General features: G+C 39.8%; 1 protein-coding gene and 1 long non-coding RNA gene across 5 annotated transcripts in view; both read right to left on the bottom strand.

Moving 5' to 3' along the window:
• Positions 1-1,162: 1,162 nt before the first annotated feature.
• Positions 1,163-12,793, bottom strand: LOC138920627 (uncharacterized). The gene is made up of 2 exons (XR_011432111.1): positions 12,660-12,793; positions 1,163-2,679 (listed from the first exon to the last, which is right to left on the bottom strand). It is a non-coding gene; the product is annotated as an uncharacterized lncRNA (long non-coding RNA).
• Positions 12,794-12,964: 171 nt separating this feature from the next.
• Positions 12,965-19,674, bottom strand: part of CPSF2 (cleavage and polyadenylation specific factor 2) — a 35,810-nt gene continuing 29,100 nt past the window's right edge. For 3 of the 4 annotated variants that reach the window (XM_001497084.7, XM_023627712.2, XM_023627713.2), the window contains 4 exons: positions 18,596-18,821; positions 16,939-17,238; positions 15,628-15,762; positions 13,343-15,242 (listed from right to left, as the gene is read on the bottom strand). In XM_001497084.7, the coding sequence (XP_001497134.1) occupies positions 15,150-15,242; positions 15,628-15,762; positions 16,939-17,238; positions 18,596-18,821 (754 nt within the window). In that variant the 3' untranslated portion in view covers positions 13,343-15,149. 4 annotated transcript variants of the gene reach the window in all.

Genomic DNA, 19,674 nt, shown 5'->3' with positions numbered 1-19,674 from the left:
TTTTAATAACTCCAACTAATTACCGTTTTCAAGTTAGATGTTAGGTCGAAGGCTTTAGGTTTACCACCATTGAAAACAACTAATAAAATCAATCCACTAGGAACAAAATGTGGCTTCAATATGAAGATACCTCCAGGGGACAGCCATTTGTCCAAGAAAGATTTTCCCCAGTTCAGGTTTGAGGAGATCTATAGTAAATCCATCCAACAAAGGAATCTTGGTTGCGAGTGCTAAAATTATGCGAGCGGTTTTTCCCTTGGCAGAGAGCAGTGGACTGGATTAAGGTAACACTTGTTTTCTATGCACTGGGTTATAATGGTAATGAGGAAGGGGAGGGCCATGTGGAGGATGAGAGCTGTGGGGACCCAGAAAGGCGTTCGTTTGCCTGTTCTTGTTTCTATTACCTACTCCCCAGTGTCTTGGATCTAAAATATAGAATGCCATGCCCCAAGCAGCATAATCTATTTGACTTGGATGATAGAATCGTAATGCAGAAAAGGATCTCAAAAATTATCCAGACTAACCCCACCCCAGCTCCATTTTACAGATGAATAAACTGAGGGTCCGAGAGGACCAGAGAGTTGGCCAAGGTCCCATAGAAAGTGGCAGTATCAAGCCTTCCGGATCTCCAGTCAGTGTTCTTTCTGTATGGAGATGCTTATTTGTTCTCACTCATCGTGTTTTTCATCCACTTTGGGTGGCCAAGCTGGAGGCCAGATTCGAAATACTAGTGCCAAGCCAAGAGTACCTGTTCTTCAACATCTCACCTGAAGCCGTGTTAAATATCAGAATTTATCCAGACTTAGGATTTGAAAAGGGAAAGGAATCACACATTGGAAATGAGATGAGCACAGACTGGACTGTGTCGTGATGTTTTCAAAGACAAGGGTCCATTGGTTGCGAGGGTAGGCAATGAGAGCAGGCAAAGCCGGGGCAGTGATGCTCTGGGGGAAGCGCTTCCATGCAGCTTCGCTACCTCCCTGCTTTCTCTCTCCTCCTCTCTCTCCCCACCACCTCCCCTTTCTGCAATTCCATTGTACACTGGCACTAAGGGTTGCTGAGGAAAGCGGAGATGGGAACTTTCCTGTGACATCCACAACAGTGTCCTTTCAGACTAAGTACTCATTAAGGCAACAGAAAAGAATTAGTAAAATTCATGAACTGAAAACTGGGAAAAGTTTCATCTTTAATGCAGAACTTCCCTCAGGGTTAAAATCTTCCCCCAGTCTTTTGCATACATGGTTTCACAAAAATGTAATCATATCTTATATATTACTCTGCAACTTATTTTTTGGCATGTTAATATAACAAACATCTTCCCAGGTCAGTATGTAGTATCAATCTATCAATCAAAATTATTTTTTAAAATAGGTGCTAAATATTCCACAGTGTGGATATATCATAATCGACTCAACTACTCCCTGTACGTGGATGTTCTGTGTTATCAGGTTTGCTACTGCGAAGAATGTAGTAATAAAGAGCCCAGCCCAGCGCCTGTAGGACAGAAAAACCAAATGTCAAGCTCCCTACCTTCCTTAGCTATTGGTGCCTTCCCAGTCAGAAAGGGAAATAGAACAGAAGTTGAGGTCAGCAACTCTGAAGACCCACTAACAATTTTGTACATCTCTGCTTCCTGAGTTCACAGGTTTTCCTTAGTTTCTGAACTTGCACTTGACACCAGTCCTTTCTCTACTTTATTTCAAAGGTGGAGGTCTCAGAATGCTAAATCTGTCTGGAGAAGCTCTATCAGCAGCAGAAAGATGCTGCCAAAGTGGGAGAGGTGAAGCAGCATCAGGCTGCAGGAACATTTGGAACAGGGGAAACATCACGTGATTCCAGATTAAACACCAGCTTTAACTAAAACGACCATTGTTTCTATTTTGAAATCGTGGCAAGGAAAGCAAGTTGAAGTCCTGGGAATAAACAGATCCTGGAGTTTCAACCCAATGGATAGAGACACATAGGGGTTTCCTTCTCTGAAAGACAGGAAATACTCGTCTTCCTTTTCTATGAATGTCTTCATATCCTTTCCATCCTTTCAACGGATTCCCTTCTCTTCCCTGAACGCCTATTTGTTGCCACACTGGGAGAGGTCTACAGTCGTAGTCACTCTTTTGAAGTCTTTGATCTACCCTGGTCCAAGAGCGTGGACTTTGGAACACTCAGAAATCTGGATTTGCATCCTGGCTACAGCTCCTATTCACTAGTGATTGACACCTGGAGAAATCCTTAGCCTGAGTTTTCACTGCCTCATCTGTACAGGGAGGGTAGCTGTTAGGTCTGGCACAGGCTGCCACGAGGGTTAGACAAAAGCAATGCAGAGCTCTGTGTGACATGTGCTATGTGTTCAGCAACGGTCCTCTTCATTCCGGGTCAGCAACTAAGGCGAAACACTGATCCTTTCCCGCCCTAGGATGTTAAAGAGTGTAATCTCTGTCATTAACAATCCATTTCTGTTGTCCTTCATCGATTTCCATAGGATTGCCAATAGAAGTTAATCCTTTCTGAGCGTTTGAGAGCTAAATATACTAATATTGGCCTCACTTTTCAGGAAACCAGAGTCATGGAATGAAGAACTCATCCGAGACTTAAGCACTGGTGCCTCCGGGGCGGCTGCTGGAGGCTGAGGTCTGTGGGCGAGTTTCGTGCAGTTGCCACAGTAGCTCTGCTTTCTTCCCACTGTGAAACATATTTTTAATTATTACTATCAATAAGGCAATGAGAAGAGTGATAATTCTAACAAATCTTTTAAAAAATTTGTTCTGGCTCTCCCGAGATGGTCAGGATCATATGTGGTCTGACAAGTTTTGAGAGAGAAACCTTCTTTAAAAAACAAACAAACAAAAACACGGGGCCAGCCTGGTGTTGTAGCGGTTAAGTTCGTGCACTCTGCTTTGGCAGCCCAGGGTTTGCGGGTTTGGATCCTGGGTGTGGACCTACACACCGCTTATCAAGCCATGCTGGGGCAGCATGCCACATACAAAATAGAGGAAGATTGGCACAGATGTTAGCTCAGAGACACTCTTCCTCACACACACACACACAAACAACAACGGCAGCAACAGAAGGAAAAATAAACAGATAATTCACATCTAAGATGCTGGCATTGGAAGCAAATTCTTGGAACAGTAGATCACTGATGCTTTCATTCAGTTGTTGAATGTTGAAGAATTAACGCCTCTTCTCCAAAGAAAGAAGATTACTGCACCTTGAGTACACAGAGCCAGGTCCCTGATGGGAGCCTGAAGAACACTGCCACGTACCTGACAGTCAGCTCCTTGGATGCTTTTAGTGATCCTTAGCTCATTTCCTTGTAAGGTACCCTCTTTTCCAAAAATGAGACCTACTGAATACTCCAACCTATATCTTTAGTTCCTGTTTGCTGTGGTTTCCAGGTCATTCAACAAGCTGGTTACTCTCTTTTGGACTTAACTCAGATGTTAATGTCCTTAAAAAGCGGTATTTAGGCAATTTGCAATTATGTGCTCGTATTATATCATTAGGATGCATGACTTTATGAATAAATCTGTCTGCATTCCAGATTACAGAGAAAAATTGGAAACTATCCAACAATTGGGAAGTGCTAAATAAATAATGATACAGCCATGTGATGGATTATTTGTAGCCACTAAAAGATGTTTATAAACATGGGAAAATTTTCTCTAAAGGCACAGTGAAAAATTGTACACATATCAATTACATAAACATTTCATTGAAAAAAGATGGAAATAGAACAAAATGATAAAAGTACTACCTTTGTATAGCACTTTTTCCTGTTTCTTTTTTTCTATACCCTCTAAATTTTCTAAAATATATATTTATTACTCATTAGAGGAGAAAGTAAAAAAGGGAGGGAGGAAGAGGGAGAAACATGTTTACTGAATGAAGGGCTTTAAGCAAGAACTAACCAGTAGAATGAAGGAGGACCATCACCATCTTTATTTTAACCAATCCATTAGTAATTAGAGAGTCCATCAGTCTATTAGTAATATGGCCCTAAGTCATTACCTTTTTTGGTAGCCATCTGTACACTCAGTTTATAGTCCAATAAAATGCTTTTTCTTAAACTTAGAATTCTATGCTTTTTTCCTCCATTATGTTTATGCCATTGGTTTAAAAAGACAGGTGAAATTTCACTTTCTTAGATTTCACCCATTGTCCAAACCATTGAGCAAACTGTCAGATCTCTGTAGGTACCAATTCCGTCTTCTCATACAAGAGCTACTTCTTCCAGTGGAAGGTCATTTGCAAATTTTCTTAACTTGTCACCAATATCCTCAACCAGGAAATTTATAAAACTGTCAAATAAGGTAAGATGAGGACAGAGCCTGCTAATTCAGACTCACACATAGCCATCAAGGAGCTTTTGGGAATAGCTTTGGAAGGGTTGGAAACCCGCTTGACTAAATCCTAACCCAATCCCCATCTGTCCCTCTTACCCATGAAGATTTTATGGGAAGGTGTTAGATGGCTTTTGGGAATCCATATATAAGCATCCCTGGATAAACATGTTCCAAGATTCTCGTGCAGCCTGTGGATTTCCCCATTTTTGACCAAGGGATGCCTGTTTTCTGTAATTCTATGGAGACTAAAATCAGCACTAATGATGGGAAAAGATTCAGTGTCTCTCGATTAATGCGTTGTCACTTTGACCAAACCAGAAAGTTTACCGCACTTAAATGTCTTAGAAAGGGTCTAAAGATAAAAACGTCTTAGATCTACATTAGGGCATATGGTCTAAATTCTACTGTTATTAGAGGAAACTGAGTAATACATTAGAAGTTACTTTAAAGGATTGTCTGGAAGCTAAAAGGATAAATATTAGAGCACCTTTTTGTAGGTCAAGTGGTAAAAGAACCTGCTTCACTATTGATAAGCTGTGTGACTTTGAGTAAGTCACTCAGACCCACAGTGCCAGTTTCTATATGTGAAAAATGGAGGTGATACCTAGCCTTTAGGGTTGTAATAAAGAGTAAATAAGGTGACATATGTGAAAGCAGCACTAAATAATTGTTAATATGCATTGAGTGCTTCCTGTGTCCAGACATTCCAAGTGCTTTGCATGGTTCCTGTCACTGAATCCTTGTGCGACCCTCAGAAGTGGTACCATCCCCAGATATTTGAAGTGCTAAGATAGAAAGTAACTGGCCTCGGCATCTGAAGCCCGCGACTCCAGAGCCTGTGCTCTTCGCACATCTTCTACACAGTGGATATTTGTTGTTGTTGTTTTCACCCCTGGTATCCACTCTTCTACTTTGTGGTAAAAGCCCCCCAAATTCTTGTGGTGAAGGCCCCCATCTGTGTCTAATCTTGGTAAGACTGACAATCAAGGAGCCCATCTCTCGAGCCACAGAGTCAGCATATAACAAAAGCCAGGCCAATGAGGGGTTTCCCTCATGACTCTGTGTGTTGAGGGACCCAAATTGTAGCTGATTCATTCCCTTAGTGGTCTTGAAAGACCGTTGAGCCTGCTGCCTGGATCCCCAGAGCTACCTGGGGTTATGGTCCCAATAAATTCCCTTTTCTCCTAAGTTAGCCAGACACAGTTTCTTTTGCTCAAAACTAAAGAACTCTAACTGATAATATATCAAAACCAACGTAAGTATACGCTGCAATGTCTATTATAAATGAGAACGGGAGGACTAATGACACACCATAAGCTTCAGTTTCCTCATCAGTAAAATGGGGTACTAACAGGGCTTTTCCTGCCCACGATCATTACAATTAAACGAGACAATGCATGTAAAGTCCTTGGCACGGTATCTGCTACACAGAAAACACTCACGGTCAGCTACTAGTGTGAGGGGCTCAGTTATTTTTTAGTAAAAAGGGACTTCAGCAATTATTCCCATTAGGGGAACCAACTCTCTAAAAAGGAAATAATTATGGTCATAGCCTCCAGTTTCCCACAGGTAGGAGTAAGTTCTAATAATGACAGGTTCCCACATTTGTTACGTAACTGGACTCCATCCCGAGCCTACAAAAGAATCATTTGTCCAGGGGCATATTATTCCTCCCACTCCAACTTGTTAAGATTGAAGAATAACTGACTGTTTAATAAAAGAGCGCCTCAGCACTCAAGGCAGTGAACTTGGTCCTGACATTCCTAAACTTAAGAGTTAAGGGGGTGGATGACCCAAATGATGAACTGACAGGTAAGGGTTTTCGCAAGGACAGTTATAAACTAACATTAACGCAGAACTTAAGATCTTTAACTGCTGATGTATTTTAGCTTAGAAGCATTTGGACTGCGGTCGCTGCTCTGCCAGACCTGCTACTCCCCCCGAGACTGTGTTTCCACCTCCTTCCTTTTCATGCCCTCCTCCACTGACCCCGCTCCACAGCCAACATTACTTTGTCTGGCTTAACTACAGAGCAGAAAGTAACAGGAAAACATTGTAACAAAATAACCAAGACTACACAGTCCCCTTTAAAACAGAAACTTGGGGCATCTGGGCTTTTCACCATGGCTAGACCAACCATGTAAATCGGAATGGAATGTCTGTTGTGGCACTGCCACCTGAGCCAAAGGTGCTTTCTTTAAAATACCTACCATGGGGTTCCACTGGCAGGTGCGGCCATGGATTGGGGAATGGGGGGAAATTCAGTCCATGCAGCAGCCATGTGCAGGGGCTTGGAGCAAAGCAGCCAGCCCCAGGGTCAGGAGACTGGTTAATTACAGGGGAAATGAACAAATAAGTGAATGTATCAAGGATTATGGGAGCCCCGTTTTTTACTATAGAGTAAAGGAGGTACAAATATAGAAAGTGGGAAGACTAGAAGAAACCTTGTGGAACAGAAGTGAAATTGGAGATTGATGTGGACTTGTGGTTTTTAATATATATATAGATGGATGGATGAGGAAACAAGCATAGATGTATGTATTTCCTAATTGTCCGCTGAGAGGACCTAGTAGCAGTGACAGTACAGTGGCGATGAGCACAACCTGGCACCCAGATCTTGGTTCTACATGCCGTTCTCCACCCAGGAAACAGGACTCTTTGGAGCAATGGCTGATCCCAGGACTGGGGTAGGGAAAATACAAGATGGAACCTGGAACACCATGTGGTGCCTGGAAGTAAGGAAGTGCTCAAAGAACCATGCGGATGTGCAGCCATTGTGGAAAACAGTTGGAAGTTCCTTGAAAAATTTAAAAAGGAATTACCATATGACCCAGCAATCCCACTGGATATATATCCAAAAGAATTGAAATCAGGATCTCAAAGAGAGATTTGCACGCCCGTGTTCCATTGCAGACTGACTCACAATACCAAAGTGGTGGGAGCAACCCAAATGTCCATCGCCAGGTGAATGGATAAAGAACATGTGTACAGCCACACAACGAAATATTATGCAGCCTTAGAAAGGAAGAAAATCCTGTCACGTGCTACATGGATGAAACTCGAGGACATTATGCTAAGTGAAATAAGCCAGTCACAAAAGGACAAATACTGGATGATTCCACTCATGATCTAAAGCAGTGAAAATCACAGAAACAGAAAGCAGAAAGGTGGTTACTGATGGCTGGGCGGAAGGGGGGGGATCAGTGTTTAGTGGGTATAGAGTTTCAGTATTATGAGATGAAAAAGTCCTAGAGATCTGTTGCACAACAACGTGAATATACTTAACACTACTGAATACACACTTAAAAATGGTTCAGACGGTAAATTTAATGTTATGTGTTTTTTTACAATTTAAAAAAAAAAAGAAAAGAACTTGAGGACATGTGAAAATAACACAGAAGCCAGCCTGCAAGAGCTCCCACTACTCAAATCTGGGACAACTGGAGCAACAAAATCAATCATGACAGTTTGCAGATTACAAAACAGAATCCGTGTTTCAGACTGACAGAAATAATGAATAAATAAATAAATGGGGGAGAAGAGAAAGTGCTCACCCTAGATGCCAACTAAATGTAGATGCAAAAGTATAATTAGAAAATCACCATTTGGCAATAACTGATTCAGATACGAATCATCAAAGGACGCTAAAACTAGAGGATAAAAATTTATAAACAACAGGATATTGATATAGTCTCTAAGTAGCTCCCCACATAATATTTATTCCTCATTAATTAGTAAGTACAAAATACTTATATTAACTTCACCATGGAGAAAACTTGTAGATATAACCAACTGTTAAAAATTAACATCACCAGTAATGGGAAAAATTGATACTATGTGCCTCCAGATACAAGGCAGAGAACACAGCATCACTTCTCTGATATTCCTGTCAAAAATCCATAACCTCAACCTAATCAGGAGGAAACACCAGACAAACCCAAAGTAAAGGTCTTTCTACAAAGGAACTGGCTGGCACTCTTCAAAAATGGCAAGGTCATAAGAAAACGAGGAAAAAGTGAGTAAGTGCTCCAGATTGAGGAAGACTGAAGAAAAAACATAAATAAATGTACGCATCATCCTGGACTGGATCCTGGACCCAAAAGGAAAGCGTTACTATAAGGACATTTGTGGAGTAATTGGTAACATTTGAATGGGGTTTGTGGATTAAATGGTAGAATTTTTTCAATGTTACTTTCCTGATTTTGATGGAAGTACTGTAGTTATGCAGGAGAGCCCTTGTTTTTAAAAATTACACACAAAAGCATTTAGGGCTAATGGGACTCAGAAGTGCAACTTAGCATCAAATAGTTTAAAAAGTAATTCGTGTATATATAGAGTGATAAGGTAAATACGGTAAAATGTGAACAACGGGAATCTAGGGGAAAGATACAGGATCTTTTAAACTATTCTTGTAACTTTTCTGTCAGTTTAAAATTATTTCAGGGGTTGGCCTGGGGGTGCAGTGGTTAAGTTCGCACATTCCGCTTCGGTGGCCTGAGCCGGGGTTCCCCGGTTCAGATCCCAGGTGCAGACATGGCACCGATTATCAAGCCATGCTGTGGTAGGCGTCCCACATACAAAGTAGAGGAAGATGGGCATGGATGTTGGCTCGGGGCCAGTCTTCCTCAGCAAAAAGAGGAGGCTTGGCAGCAGATGTTAGCTCAGGGCTAACCTTCCTCAAAAAAAAAAAAATTTCAAAATAAGTTAAAAAAATAAGATACATACAAGTGGTCTTTCAGCTATTAGGAATTTATTACACTGGTTTTTATACTACTATAAAAATCTCTGCTTAATGGTTTCCTTATCTCAGGTATAACTATTCAAAAGAATAGCTGAAATAAATGTGAAAGCAGTGGGTTTTTTTTTTTTTGGCTGAGGAAGATTGGCCCTGAGCCAACATCTGTGCCCATCTTCTTCTGTTTTATATGTGGGATGCCTGCCACAGCATGGCTTGACAAGTGGTGTGTGGACTGCATAGGTCCACGCCTGGGATCTGAACTGGCAAACCCCAGGCCACCGTAGCAAAGAGGGTGAACTTAACCCGCTGTGTCACCAGGCTAGCCTCAAAAGAAGCTTTTAATGGGCAATAACATAGATATAAAATGCTGCTTAATAGTTAAAAATGCACAATGTTCTAAATTGTCCTCACTAAATATACTTCTTTCTTTCTGCAGTAGTCTGTCTCCTTGAAAAAATCACATATATGAAATATTGAAAATCTTGAGAATTTGAATCCTGTACGCATTTAGGGTAAATTTTTTTTCTCGTAGCTGATAAAGGATTTACCTAATCTCATTAGAGACTTATGTCCTTTGATATTTAAATATGAAATTTAACCTGAACTATGAGCTATGGGTGATGTTGAAAATTAGAGCATCTTTATGATTTCTGCTATATACTACTATTTTTATTTTAATTATAGTTTGGTAATAAATAGATAATTTCTTAATATAAAAAAATCTCCTACGGTAGCAAATGTCTGTCCGTAGAAGAGGATTTTTTTAATCTTCTTTGTCATTTAGAGTCAGGTGGTAACGTTAGCTTGGCCAAGACCACAACGTCTTTCTAAAATAATTTACATTTCTCATAAGCTTGGTAAGTGAATCTGAAGAGAAATGACAGCTCCAAAAATACTTAAAACAAGGACAGCGGCAGCACCCTCGGAATAAAAACAGCTTCCTGCAGAGTTCTGCTTGAAGGACTTCATAGTTTTGAATGTACAATTAGTAGCGTCTTTTTAAAAAAAATAACAATTGTGTCAAGGGGGAAAAAAGGAAATACATCCAATAAATTGGATATTGAATATTAAAATCAACAAAACCTCAGAAAATGATGTGGAAGTCCTACGACTCCACTGTGTACTCTCCAGCTGAGATTACCCTTCAAGGTCAAGAATCTGAGCCGGCTCCGTGGAACCCATCAAGTCTGACGAGAAGCAAACACACCTTTCGTCCTCTTCAGCCACGGTGAAGAGAGGGTTAAAACTCTCCAAACTCCTATTTGGCTCCTTGAAATCACATTTTACCTTTAAGAACTAAAATGAAATGGCCCTGAGTAACGAATGAAAAGCAACAAAAAATGGAACGTGTCCAAGTGTGTGTGGTGGCGGGGGGAGAGGAAAAGGAGAGAGAAGCAGAGATACCTCAATTCCAGCAAAGCCCTGGGTTTTCAATTATTTTGGCAATTTTTGGTCTTTTCTCATAAACACACTTGAGGCGGTTAAAGTGAGAGAAAGGCAAAAGAAGAAAAATACCCCTTCCTTGATCCACGCCCAGGCAGGCAGATCTGAATGCTCCTCCTCTAGCTCCCGTGGCATCTTTACCTACACGGTCATTCTACAGCTATCGAATGGTGAATTAAAAAGGGGGTTGGGGGTGGCAGGGAACAACCACCACTAAAACAAACAGTCAATCACTGAATTACGAACTACTATTTACGTCCTTTCACTTAAGCGGTAATCAGTTCATTCATATTTAAAGGACTTTGTGATAAAACTCTAGAACTTAAAACCAAAGAAAAGTGCAGAAGGGGACATTGACCCTTTCTCCCCTACCTTTGCTGGTCGTCACACAGAACGGACATCAATCTCTCAGCATGCTATTGTCCTAAGCAACGACCAATTGCCAAGTGCTGTTCTCAGAGCAGATAAACTGAGCGTTTCATTCCTAAGCAAACTGAATGCAAACTAAGGAACTGACACAGCACAGCAGAGCAGGAAAAAAAGGAATTGAAATTTACAACTCCAAATCTCAGACTGTTCTGGCTGAGAGGGACTGGAGAATTCATCTTGTTCAACACACTTACTCTAGAACTGAATGAGTGGACTCTGTAAGGCTGGTGCCAATTCCACCTCTGTGAGTGGTCCTCAAGCAGATCCCTTCCCTCCCATAGGCCCATTCACTCAATACTAAAAGAAGTGGGTTGAACTGGATGAATTCTACAGTCTCTCTCAGTCATAACATCCTAAGATTTTAAGCTACAAATTTCAACTACTTTTCTTATTCCTATGGCTTTTTTCTTGCAGAAATGGATGAGCTGATTCTAAAATTCACATGCAAATGCAAGGGAACCAGAACAGCCAAAACAATCTTGCAAGAGAACAAAGTTGAAGGACTCACATTTGCTGGTTTCAAAACTTAATACAAAGCTACAGTAATCAAGACAATGTGGTACTGGCATAAGGACAGATATATAGATCAATGAAATAGAATTAAGAGTCCAAGAACAAACGCATACATTTAGGGACAACTGATTTTCAACACAGGTGGCAAGAAAATTTGATCAGGAAATAGTCTTTTCATCAAATGAGCTGGGACAACTAGACTTCCATATGCAAAAGAATGAAATTGGACCCCTACTTCACACCACATACAAAAATTAACTCAAAATAGATCAAAGAAAAGTATAAGAGCTAACACTATAAAACTCTTAAGGAAAATATAGGTATAAATCTTTGTGACCTTGGATAAAGCAATGGTTTCTAAGATATGACACCAATATTGCATGGAACCAAAGGAAAAAACAGATAGACTTGATCGAAACTAAAAACTTTCGTGCTTCAAAGGACACTATCAAGAAAATGAAAAAAACGAAAAAAAAACACAGAATGGGAGAAAATATTTGCACATCATGTATCTGATAAGGGTTTAGTCTCCAGACTATATGAAAAACTCTTATAATTCAACAATAAAAAGATAAATAAACCAAATAAAAAATAGGGAAAGGATCTCTACAGACATTTCTCCAAAGAAGATGTACAAATGGCCAATAAGTACAGAAAGGATGCTCAACATCATTAGTCATTAGGGAAATGCAAATCAAAACTACAGTGAGATACTCTTCACACACACTAGGTGGCTAAAAAAGGAAAGATAGTGAGTAACAAGTGTTGTCAAGGACATGGAGAAAGTGGAATCCTCACACACTGCCAGCGGGAATGTAAAATGGTGCAGCCACTCTGGAAAACAGTCTGGTAGTGTCTCAAAAGGTTACAGAGTTATCACATGATACAGCAATTCTACTCTTAGGTACATACCCAAGAAAACTGAAAACACATGTCTATACAAAAAACTTGTACAGGCATATTGATAGCAGCATTATTCACAATGGCCAAAAAGTGGAAACAACCCAAATGTCCATCAACTGATGAATGGATAAACAAAATGTGGTATATCCACAGAATGGAATACCATTCAGACATTAAAAGGATACTGAGGAGCCAGCCCCGTAGCCGAGTGGTTAAAGTTCCATGCATGCTCCAATCTGGCAGCCCAGGTTCATGGGTTTGGATCCCAGGGGCAGACCTACACCACTCACCAGCAGCCATCCTGTGGCAGTGACCCACATACAAAGTGGAAGAAGACTGGCACAGATGTTAGCTCAGGGTGAATCTTCCTCAAGCAACAAAAGAGGAAGATTGGCAACAGATGTTAGCTCAGGGCCAATCTTCCTCAGGAAAAAAAAAAAAAAAAAAAAAAAAAAAGAGGGAGAGAGAAAGGATACTGATAAATGCTACAACATCAATGAACCTTGAAAATATAATGCTAAGTGAAAGAAGTCAGACATAAAAGGCCATATATTGTATCATTCCACTTTTATGAAACATCCAGAATAGGCAAATTCATGGAGACAGAAAATAGATTAATGGTTGCCTGGGGCTGGGGAGAAGGGAGACTGAGAAATGACTGCAAACGGGTATAGTCTCTTTTTGGGGTGATGAAAATGTTCTGGAATCAGATAGTGGTAATGGTTGCGCAACTCTGTAAATATACTAAAAACCAAAGAAGTGTACACTATAAAGGAGTGAATTTTATGGTACGTGAATGATATCTTAATTTTTTAAAGCAAGGTAAATGCCTCTCCTTAGAAAATTCATTTCCTCACTTCTGTTTCAAACCGCCTACTGGTTTATGAAAGTATAGAAAAGTTTGCAATGATATTTGACATTTCTAATCCCACTGCAACAACTACTACAAAGAAATTGCTTCTTAGCCAAATTATTTACAGATATCAACTGACGGCCCACCTTTATTTATTTTGCTTTTAAACAATAAAGATCTGGAAGTGCGTTTCAGCTCATGATTACCTCTCAGTCCTTTTGTAAGTTTCTATTTTTCTTAAGTGAGGCTGAACAAACGTCTCCGTTTTAGAAATTTTAGTAACATTGTCATCTAGAAACAGGTGAGAGTATTGCTCCTGCAGATGAGTTAGCACGGCATCTTCAAGCAGTGTTTTAAAGTCTAATTCCCAAGGCTAGGGAGGAAACGGTTTTTCAATATTGATATTGCACTGTAATATGTATGACCAGATGCTTTAAGCCATGAAACAAATCCACACTTTCTCTCTCGTGGAACATAAATACGATTCTAGGCTTATGCTATTCAGTAATAAGAGTTTAAGTGAAATTTTTTCAAAGCCCTACAAAGAAAACATACTAGTTATCTTTACCTTTTGTAACATTGTTTTGTCCATCTGGTTTCCAGAGTCGGGAGGCTGTAAACTTTGCATTAGCGCCATAATCCACAATAAAAGCTTTGTAAGCATTTGAAATAGAATGAAGTAATAATTCTACTCTCACGTCACTGACTTGTACTATACATAGTTCCATAAGTTAAAAAAGAAGACTGAGATTTCTAAGAATTCTAAGTGTAGAGAGGAGGGCTTAAACACTTGAGAAATAAACGTCTAGGTCTGCCATAAATTCCAGCAACAGATTACAACAGGACGACGAGACTTTTCATTTTTAAGTTCAATGAAAATTGCATATATTCAGTTTTTACTCTTAAACACAAATGGTTTACATTGTATCAGGGCTGCTAGCCCCAAGAGAGACGTGATCATGGAAAGGACGACCTTATCACACTTGAGCGTTATTTTTGTAGTAATGTGTATAAAATCCAACCAGTGCTTTGGCAGCGTTAGGAGATGAGCAAGCCTAAGAGATGAAAACATTTACACCTTTTAATTAAATTATACTGTTACCTTATAAAAAAAAATGTGAGGTTCAACATTTGTTTCCTTAAAAACAGAGCACTAAACACTTCCCAATACAGTAAGCTAGCTGATGGTTAAGATGTGTCTAAAACGTATGCAGAACCCTTAAGACTGTAACACATCAAGTTCTTCTGAATTATGTCTATCCAAACGATGATGTTATAATTCAAATTGAACAACACGATCTTAATAAAACAAGAAATGGGAGAAATGAAAATCGGCTTCTGAACCAAATGCGTACCACCTCACACTAGACTGAGTCACTGGGAAATACAGGCATGGAATAGATATGCTCCACGTGGAGACAACTGCATATTAGAATTCAAAGGAAGAGTTATAGCATATACTCTTTGCTTTTTGTTTTTTAAATAGGCCTCAAAAAACTGTTTTATCAGTTATTTTTTAATAGCACAACTTTTCTAAATCTCACTTTTCATTCAGAAAATGTAAGAAACAGTTTGCAAGACCTCATGCAAACACGTTTCTCTAAGGCCATGTACTGGTTTGCTAAGTTGCATTGTTTGTTTCAAGTAAAAAGCCCTTCTAGAATAAGGGGTCTGCAAAGGAAACCATCACCTTCAACACTCGGGCCTGCACACTTGTTAGGATCTCTATCACTCTGAAAGCCAAAAGACAGAATGCTCATTTGAGCATTAGCAAAATGGTCTCTATTTACATCTTTAAAAAATCTAATGCATGTTAAGTTTTTCTGGCAATTTGCTTTGTGTGTTACGAAACAAAAAAGCAAAAGCTTAGAATAAGAAGCCTTTTTTCTTAGAAAGGTCAAACAGATACTTCTTGACATCATGTCCTTTACACAATGGCATACTGTTCATATAAAAGGTCTCTTATCCTGTAAAAATCTTGACAGAGGCAGCCTTCTAATCCAATGCGTCCAGTTTCCGTCTAGAAACCAAGAAAGAAAAAAGCAAGTGCTTTAGTACATTTTCTATCCATTGACACGCAGACATAATAACCAAAATAGATTGACTAGATTCCTTTATGATTGGTGCAGAAACGGATTGCTCTGACTCACAGAATATGGATAAAATATTCATGTCATGAATTTTACATACACATATAAATGTCAGAGGATTCAAATAATACAAATTTACAGCAAAATTTTATATCATCTCTCTGAGTCACTTTTATAAGTCTTCAAGGTCATCATGATGAATATAAATTATTGATCTCCAGTTAGTGAAATTACCAATCAAGCATTACAGAATTCAAAATGACAAAGCATCAGACGCATTTGTTCAATTCACCCCTTATTAGAAGACACACTTACTCTACGGACCGCCACTTGATTGTTGCAAACCAGTACGCCTCCTACAAATTCAGCTTGAATCCCCTCCCGTAACAGGACCTGTTTGAAGTCTGACAGTCTGGGTTCGTTCATAAAAACTGACTGATGTCCAGGAACCTTAGACAAGGTTAAAGGGGAAAGAAGAACTTCAAATAAAACACCAGACACAGTTGTACTGAATAAAGTGAAATAACACATACTTTCTATTACTCCCTGAAGTCCTTTGGCAGATCATTTCAAGACTGTAAATCACACTCCGAGTTGTTATTCTGAATCTACCTCGTGACTTAACAGTACAAAGCCCTTCACATTTTCTGAATGTTTCACAATCGATTTTATTAGTCATGCCTTATAACAGAGACCCGTTTCGTAACGTTATGCGCTTCACTCACCCACTTGCCTAAGGGGGTCAACGAGAGTGCCAATAGGCAGAACGGAACCAAAAATTCATCTTCCAGGTCTTAGTGCTTTGCTTAGTTCAGAGGATAACTCCCTCCTGATTCCACCGTCACGTTCCCTCCTCCCTCAGAGCAAATGCAGTGGAGGCCATGGGTTTTGGAATCAGAAAGGCAAGAGGTTCAACCTAATGCTGCTACTTTGAAATTGGTTTGAAGAGTGCCAGCTTTAACACAGACAGAATAGGTCTAATTCCTCCTCTCAGTTTCAAGAGCGGTGCTGGAGAATCCAGAGACAGGGGCTGTTTCTATTCTTTACTGCACAGAAAGGCTAAGGACATCACCAGACATGCATGTAGGACTCTTAGAACACAGCTCTAATATCGCTGTAAGGCAACTACCTGAAATCCATGCCAATTAACTGGACAGCTCTGGAGAGCATGTAAATACTAAACTAGAATTATACCTACACTTAAAAGATTTCTAACTATATCAAAACCAAAAGTGATTTAAACTGAATTGGCAACATAAAAAATGGAGCGCCGGAGTATGACGTTTGTATTAAATTATCAATCTCCTGATCGGAAGCAGGTAGGTGATTCTCACAATCACTGGACTTGATATTTAAAAATCCATATTGAAAAAACAAATCATGAAACAATTTTGCCTTTTATTAGATTTTCTAAAGATTTCCTTTAAATTCTTATCATTCCCTGGCCGCACTGGATACATACACACACACACACACGCTCATACATGCACACACATAAACATATTTTAAGTAGACTTTTTAAAAATGCCAAAATCAGCCTACATGTGACACATATTTTCAATGGGTAAAAACATAAAAGGAAAGTTCAAAGGACAAGGAAGAGCTAGAAGCGGCAGTGCTTTTCACCTCGTGGGGCGGCAGGGGCTCCAACGTCGGGATGATCTCACTTTCTTCCCCTGTGTCTTTCTCGTCATCTCCAAACAGACTCTTCATGGCCTTCTGCTGTGCGAGGACGCTGGAGTCGGAGGGAGCATCCACTTGCATTTCTGAGTCTTCGCCATCATCCTTTAGCTCTCCTTCTTCCAAAATAACTCCTGTGTCCACTTTGGAAACTCTCATGTCTAAGACACCATCTATCCAAGCTAATTCAGCATCTTTCGCCTTACAAAACTGCAGGGAGCTGACAAGAGAGTCTTTCAATCTCACCTAGATATGAGGCAAAGGAGAGGGAGAGAAGTAAAACCCAAAGAGTATAATAACAATGAAATATAACCTATTATTACCATTTTCTAATTCTGGTAGTGTGTATTAAAATTTGAAAATCTTTCACTCAGCTGTTATTCACCATGACCCGTAATGACCTAACAACCAGTAAGAGTATTAGGACCCCTGTCTACTTTCCAAAGCAAAGGCTCTTAACTTTGACTGCACATTGGGATCAAAAAAAAAAAAAAGAGCCCGCCCTGATGGCCTAGTGGTTCAAGTTTGGCATGCTCCACTTCACCAGGCTGGGTTTGGTTCCCAGACACAGAACCTACACCACTTGTCTCTCAGTAGCCATGCTGTGGTGGTGCCTCACGTAGATAACTAGAAGGGCCTACAACTAGAATATACAACTATATACTGAGGCTTTGGGGAGAAAAAATAAAAATAAAAAAAAAAGAGAGGAAGATTGGCAACAGATGTTAGCTCAGGGTGAAGCTTTCCAGAAAAAAAAAGCCAGTGTTCCACCTCCAGTGATTCTAATACAATTGCTGAGACCAAGACCAGAACACTGAGTCCGCCTGATTCTCCTAAAGCTCTCTACATGATTCTCATGTGCAGCCAAGGTTGAGAACCACTGAAAAGCCTCATCCTCCAGCACTTGATGCTCCTTCAGGAATACTGAACTGCTTATGGTTTCCTCACTATACCACGTGGTTTCACACCTCCATATTCTTGGAATGCTGCTTCCTCATGTTCTGCCCAGAATGATGTTTCTGCCTGGTGAATTCCGATCCATTTTTCAAACAAATATGGATATCACTCCTGCCTTAACTGACACCATCTCCCATAACCACATAAGAGTTAATCAACCTCTTCCCTGTGCTGTTCCTGTTTTCTGCACCTGTCTCCATTTTTTTTCGATTAGGAATAGAATCTTGACATCTGTGAACTTCTGAAAACTCTTGAATTCTTAAACATTCACCATTCCCCTCACCTCTGCCTGGAACACTCTTTCTCCCTCTCTTTCCCACTCTATACACCACCCTGACAACCCATCTAAATATCCGTTAGGGTCCAGCTTAGTTATCACTTCCTCTGGGAAATCTTTTCTAAACCTCCAAATTTGGGTTGGGGTCTCCCTCTTTATATATACTCTCATAACATCCTGTACTTTTTCTATCAGAGGTATAACAGTGTGATAAATGGTATTCCCTTCTTATAAGCCCCACAGACTATACAATCTGCTACGGCAGGGGACCATGTCTGTCTCACTCACCACCGTATTCCTAATGTATCTGTCCCTAATCTGCAGCAAAAAGCACTTACTTCTATGTGGCTCAAATGCCAGCAGATTTACCTGGTAGATGTGGGTTTCACTCGTGGCATCAACTGTTTCATGTAGCTTTGGCATGTACACTTTAATATCTTTCCCACCAAATGCACGGCAGCACTCTGCAAGATCCTGACTGGCCTCTGGTGGTCCATGGACAATGATCAACTGTCGTGGTTTCATCTGATTAATGATCTTTTTAATGGAATCTCCATCAGAGCGTCCTTCATAGTCTATGTAAGTAACCCTGGCTCTGTAATCACAAATAATTATTCAAGCTTACTTTTCTCATAATTCTAAAACTGGGTTTTTAATGGCTTTTATCATCAGGAAAGAAATGTGTGTGTGTGTGTGTATATATACATATATATAAAATAAGGATTTAAGGAATATACATGTGTTATATTTTTAATATGACTTGAGGGGGATTATGCATTATTTAATAGGTGTTATTAGAAAAAATTCCTCACTATACATAAGTAAAACTGGATCCTGACCTAATGCCATAGATAACAGCAGGTGAGTTGAAGCCATAAAAGAGAAATGTGAAGCTTTAAACTTAATAGAATAAAACGTAAGAATTACCTTTGTGACCAGAGACAGAGAAGGACTTCTTTATATAAGAAACCCCAAAAACCATAAAGGAAAATATTTTATTATTTCATTATATCAAAATTGAAGATTTTTTTTTTAAACAAAGTAGACCCTGGACAACTCTTATAAACAAATAAAAGGATGGGAGAGGATATTTGCATTGTCTAAAACCAACCAGGGATAATATCCAGAATATACAATGAACTCCTGCAAATCAGTAACAAAACGGCAGCAGCTCCTAGAGAAAAATGCACGAAAGACATAAACACAGACTTTACAGAAGACACAACAGAAAAAGGAACAAGCACCTGAAGAGATAATCAGACTCAATAATTGTCAGAGTAAAACAAATTGAAACAGTACTGATACGCTACTTTACACCTATTAGACTGGAAAACACTAAAGAGTTAGGTAACACCAGATGCTGGTGAGGAAACAGGGATGCAGGAAGCCTCCTGCTCTGCTGGTGAGAAGATAAACCGGTGCAGCCCTTCTGGAAAGCATGTCGTGAT

The sequence above is a fragment of the Equus caballus genome, chromosome 24 (assembly GCF_041296265.1).
Source record: "Equus caballus isolate H_3958 breed thoroughbred chromosome 24, TB-T2T, whole genome shotgun sequence".
NCBI lineage: Eukaryota > Metazoa > Chordata > Mammalia > Perissodactyla > Equidae > Equus > Equus caballus.
The sequence above is the reverse complement of the archived record's forward strand: the minus strand, read 5'-3'. Positions and strand labels throughout refer to the sequence as shown.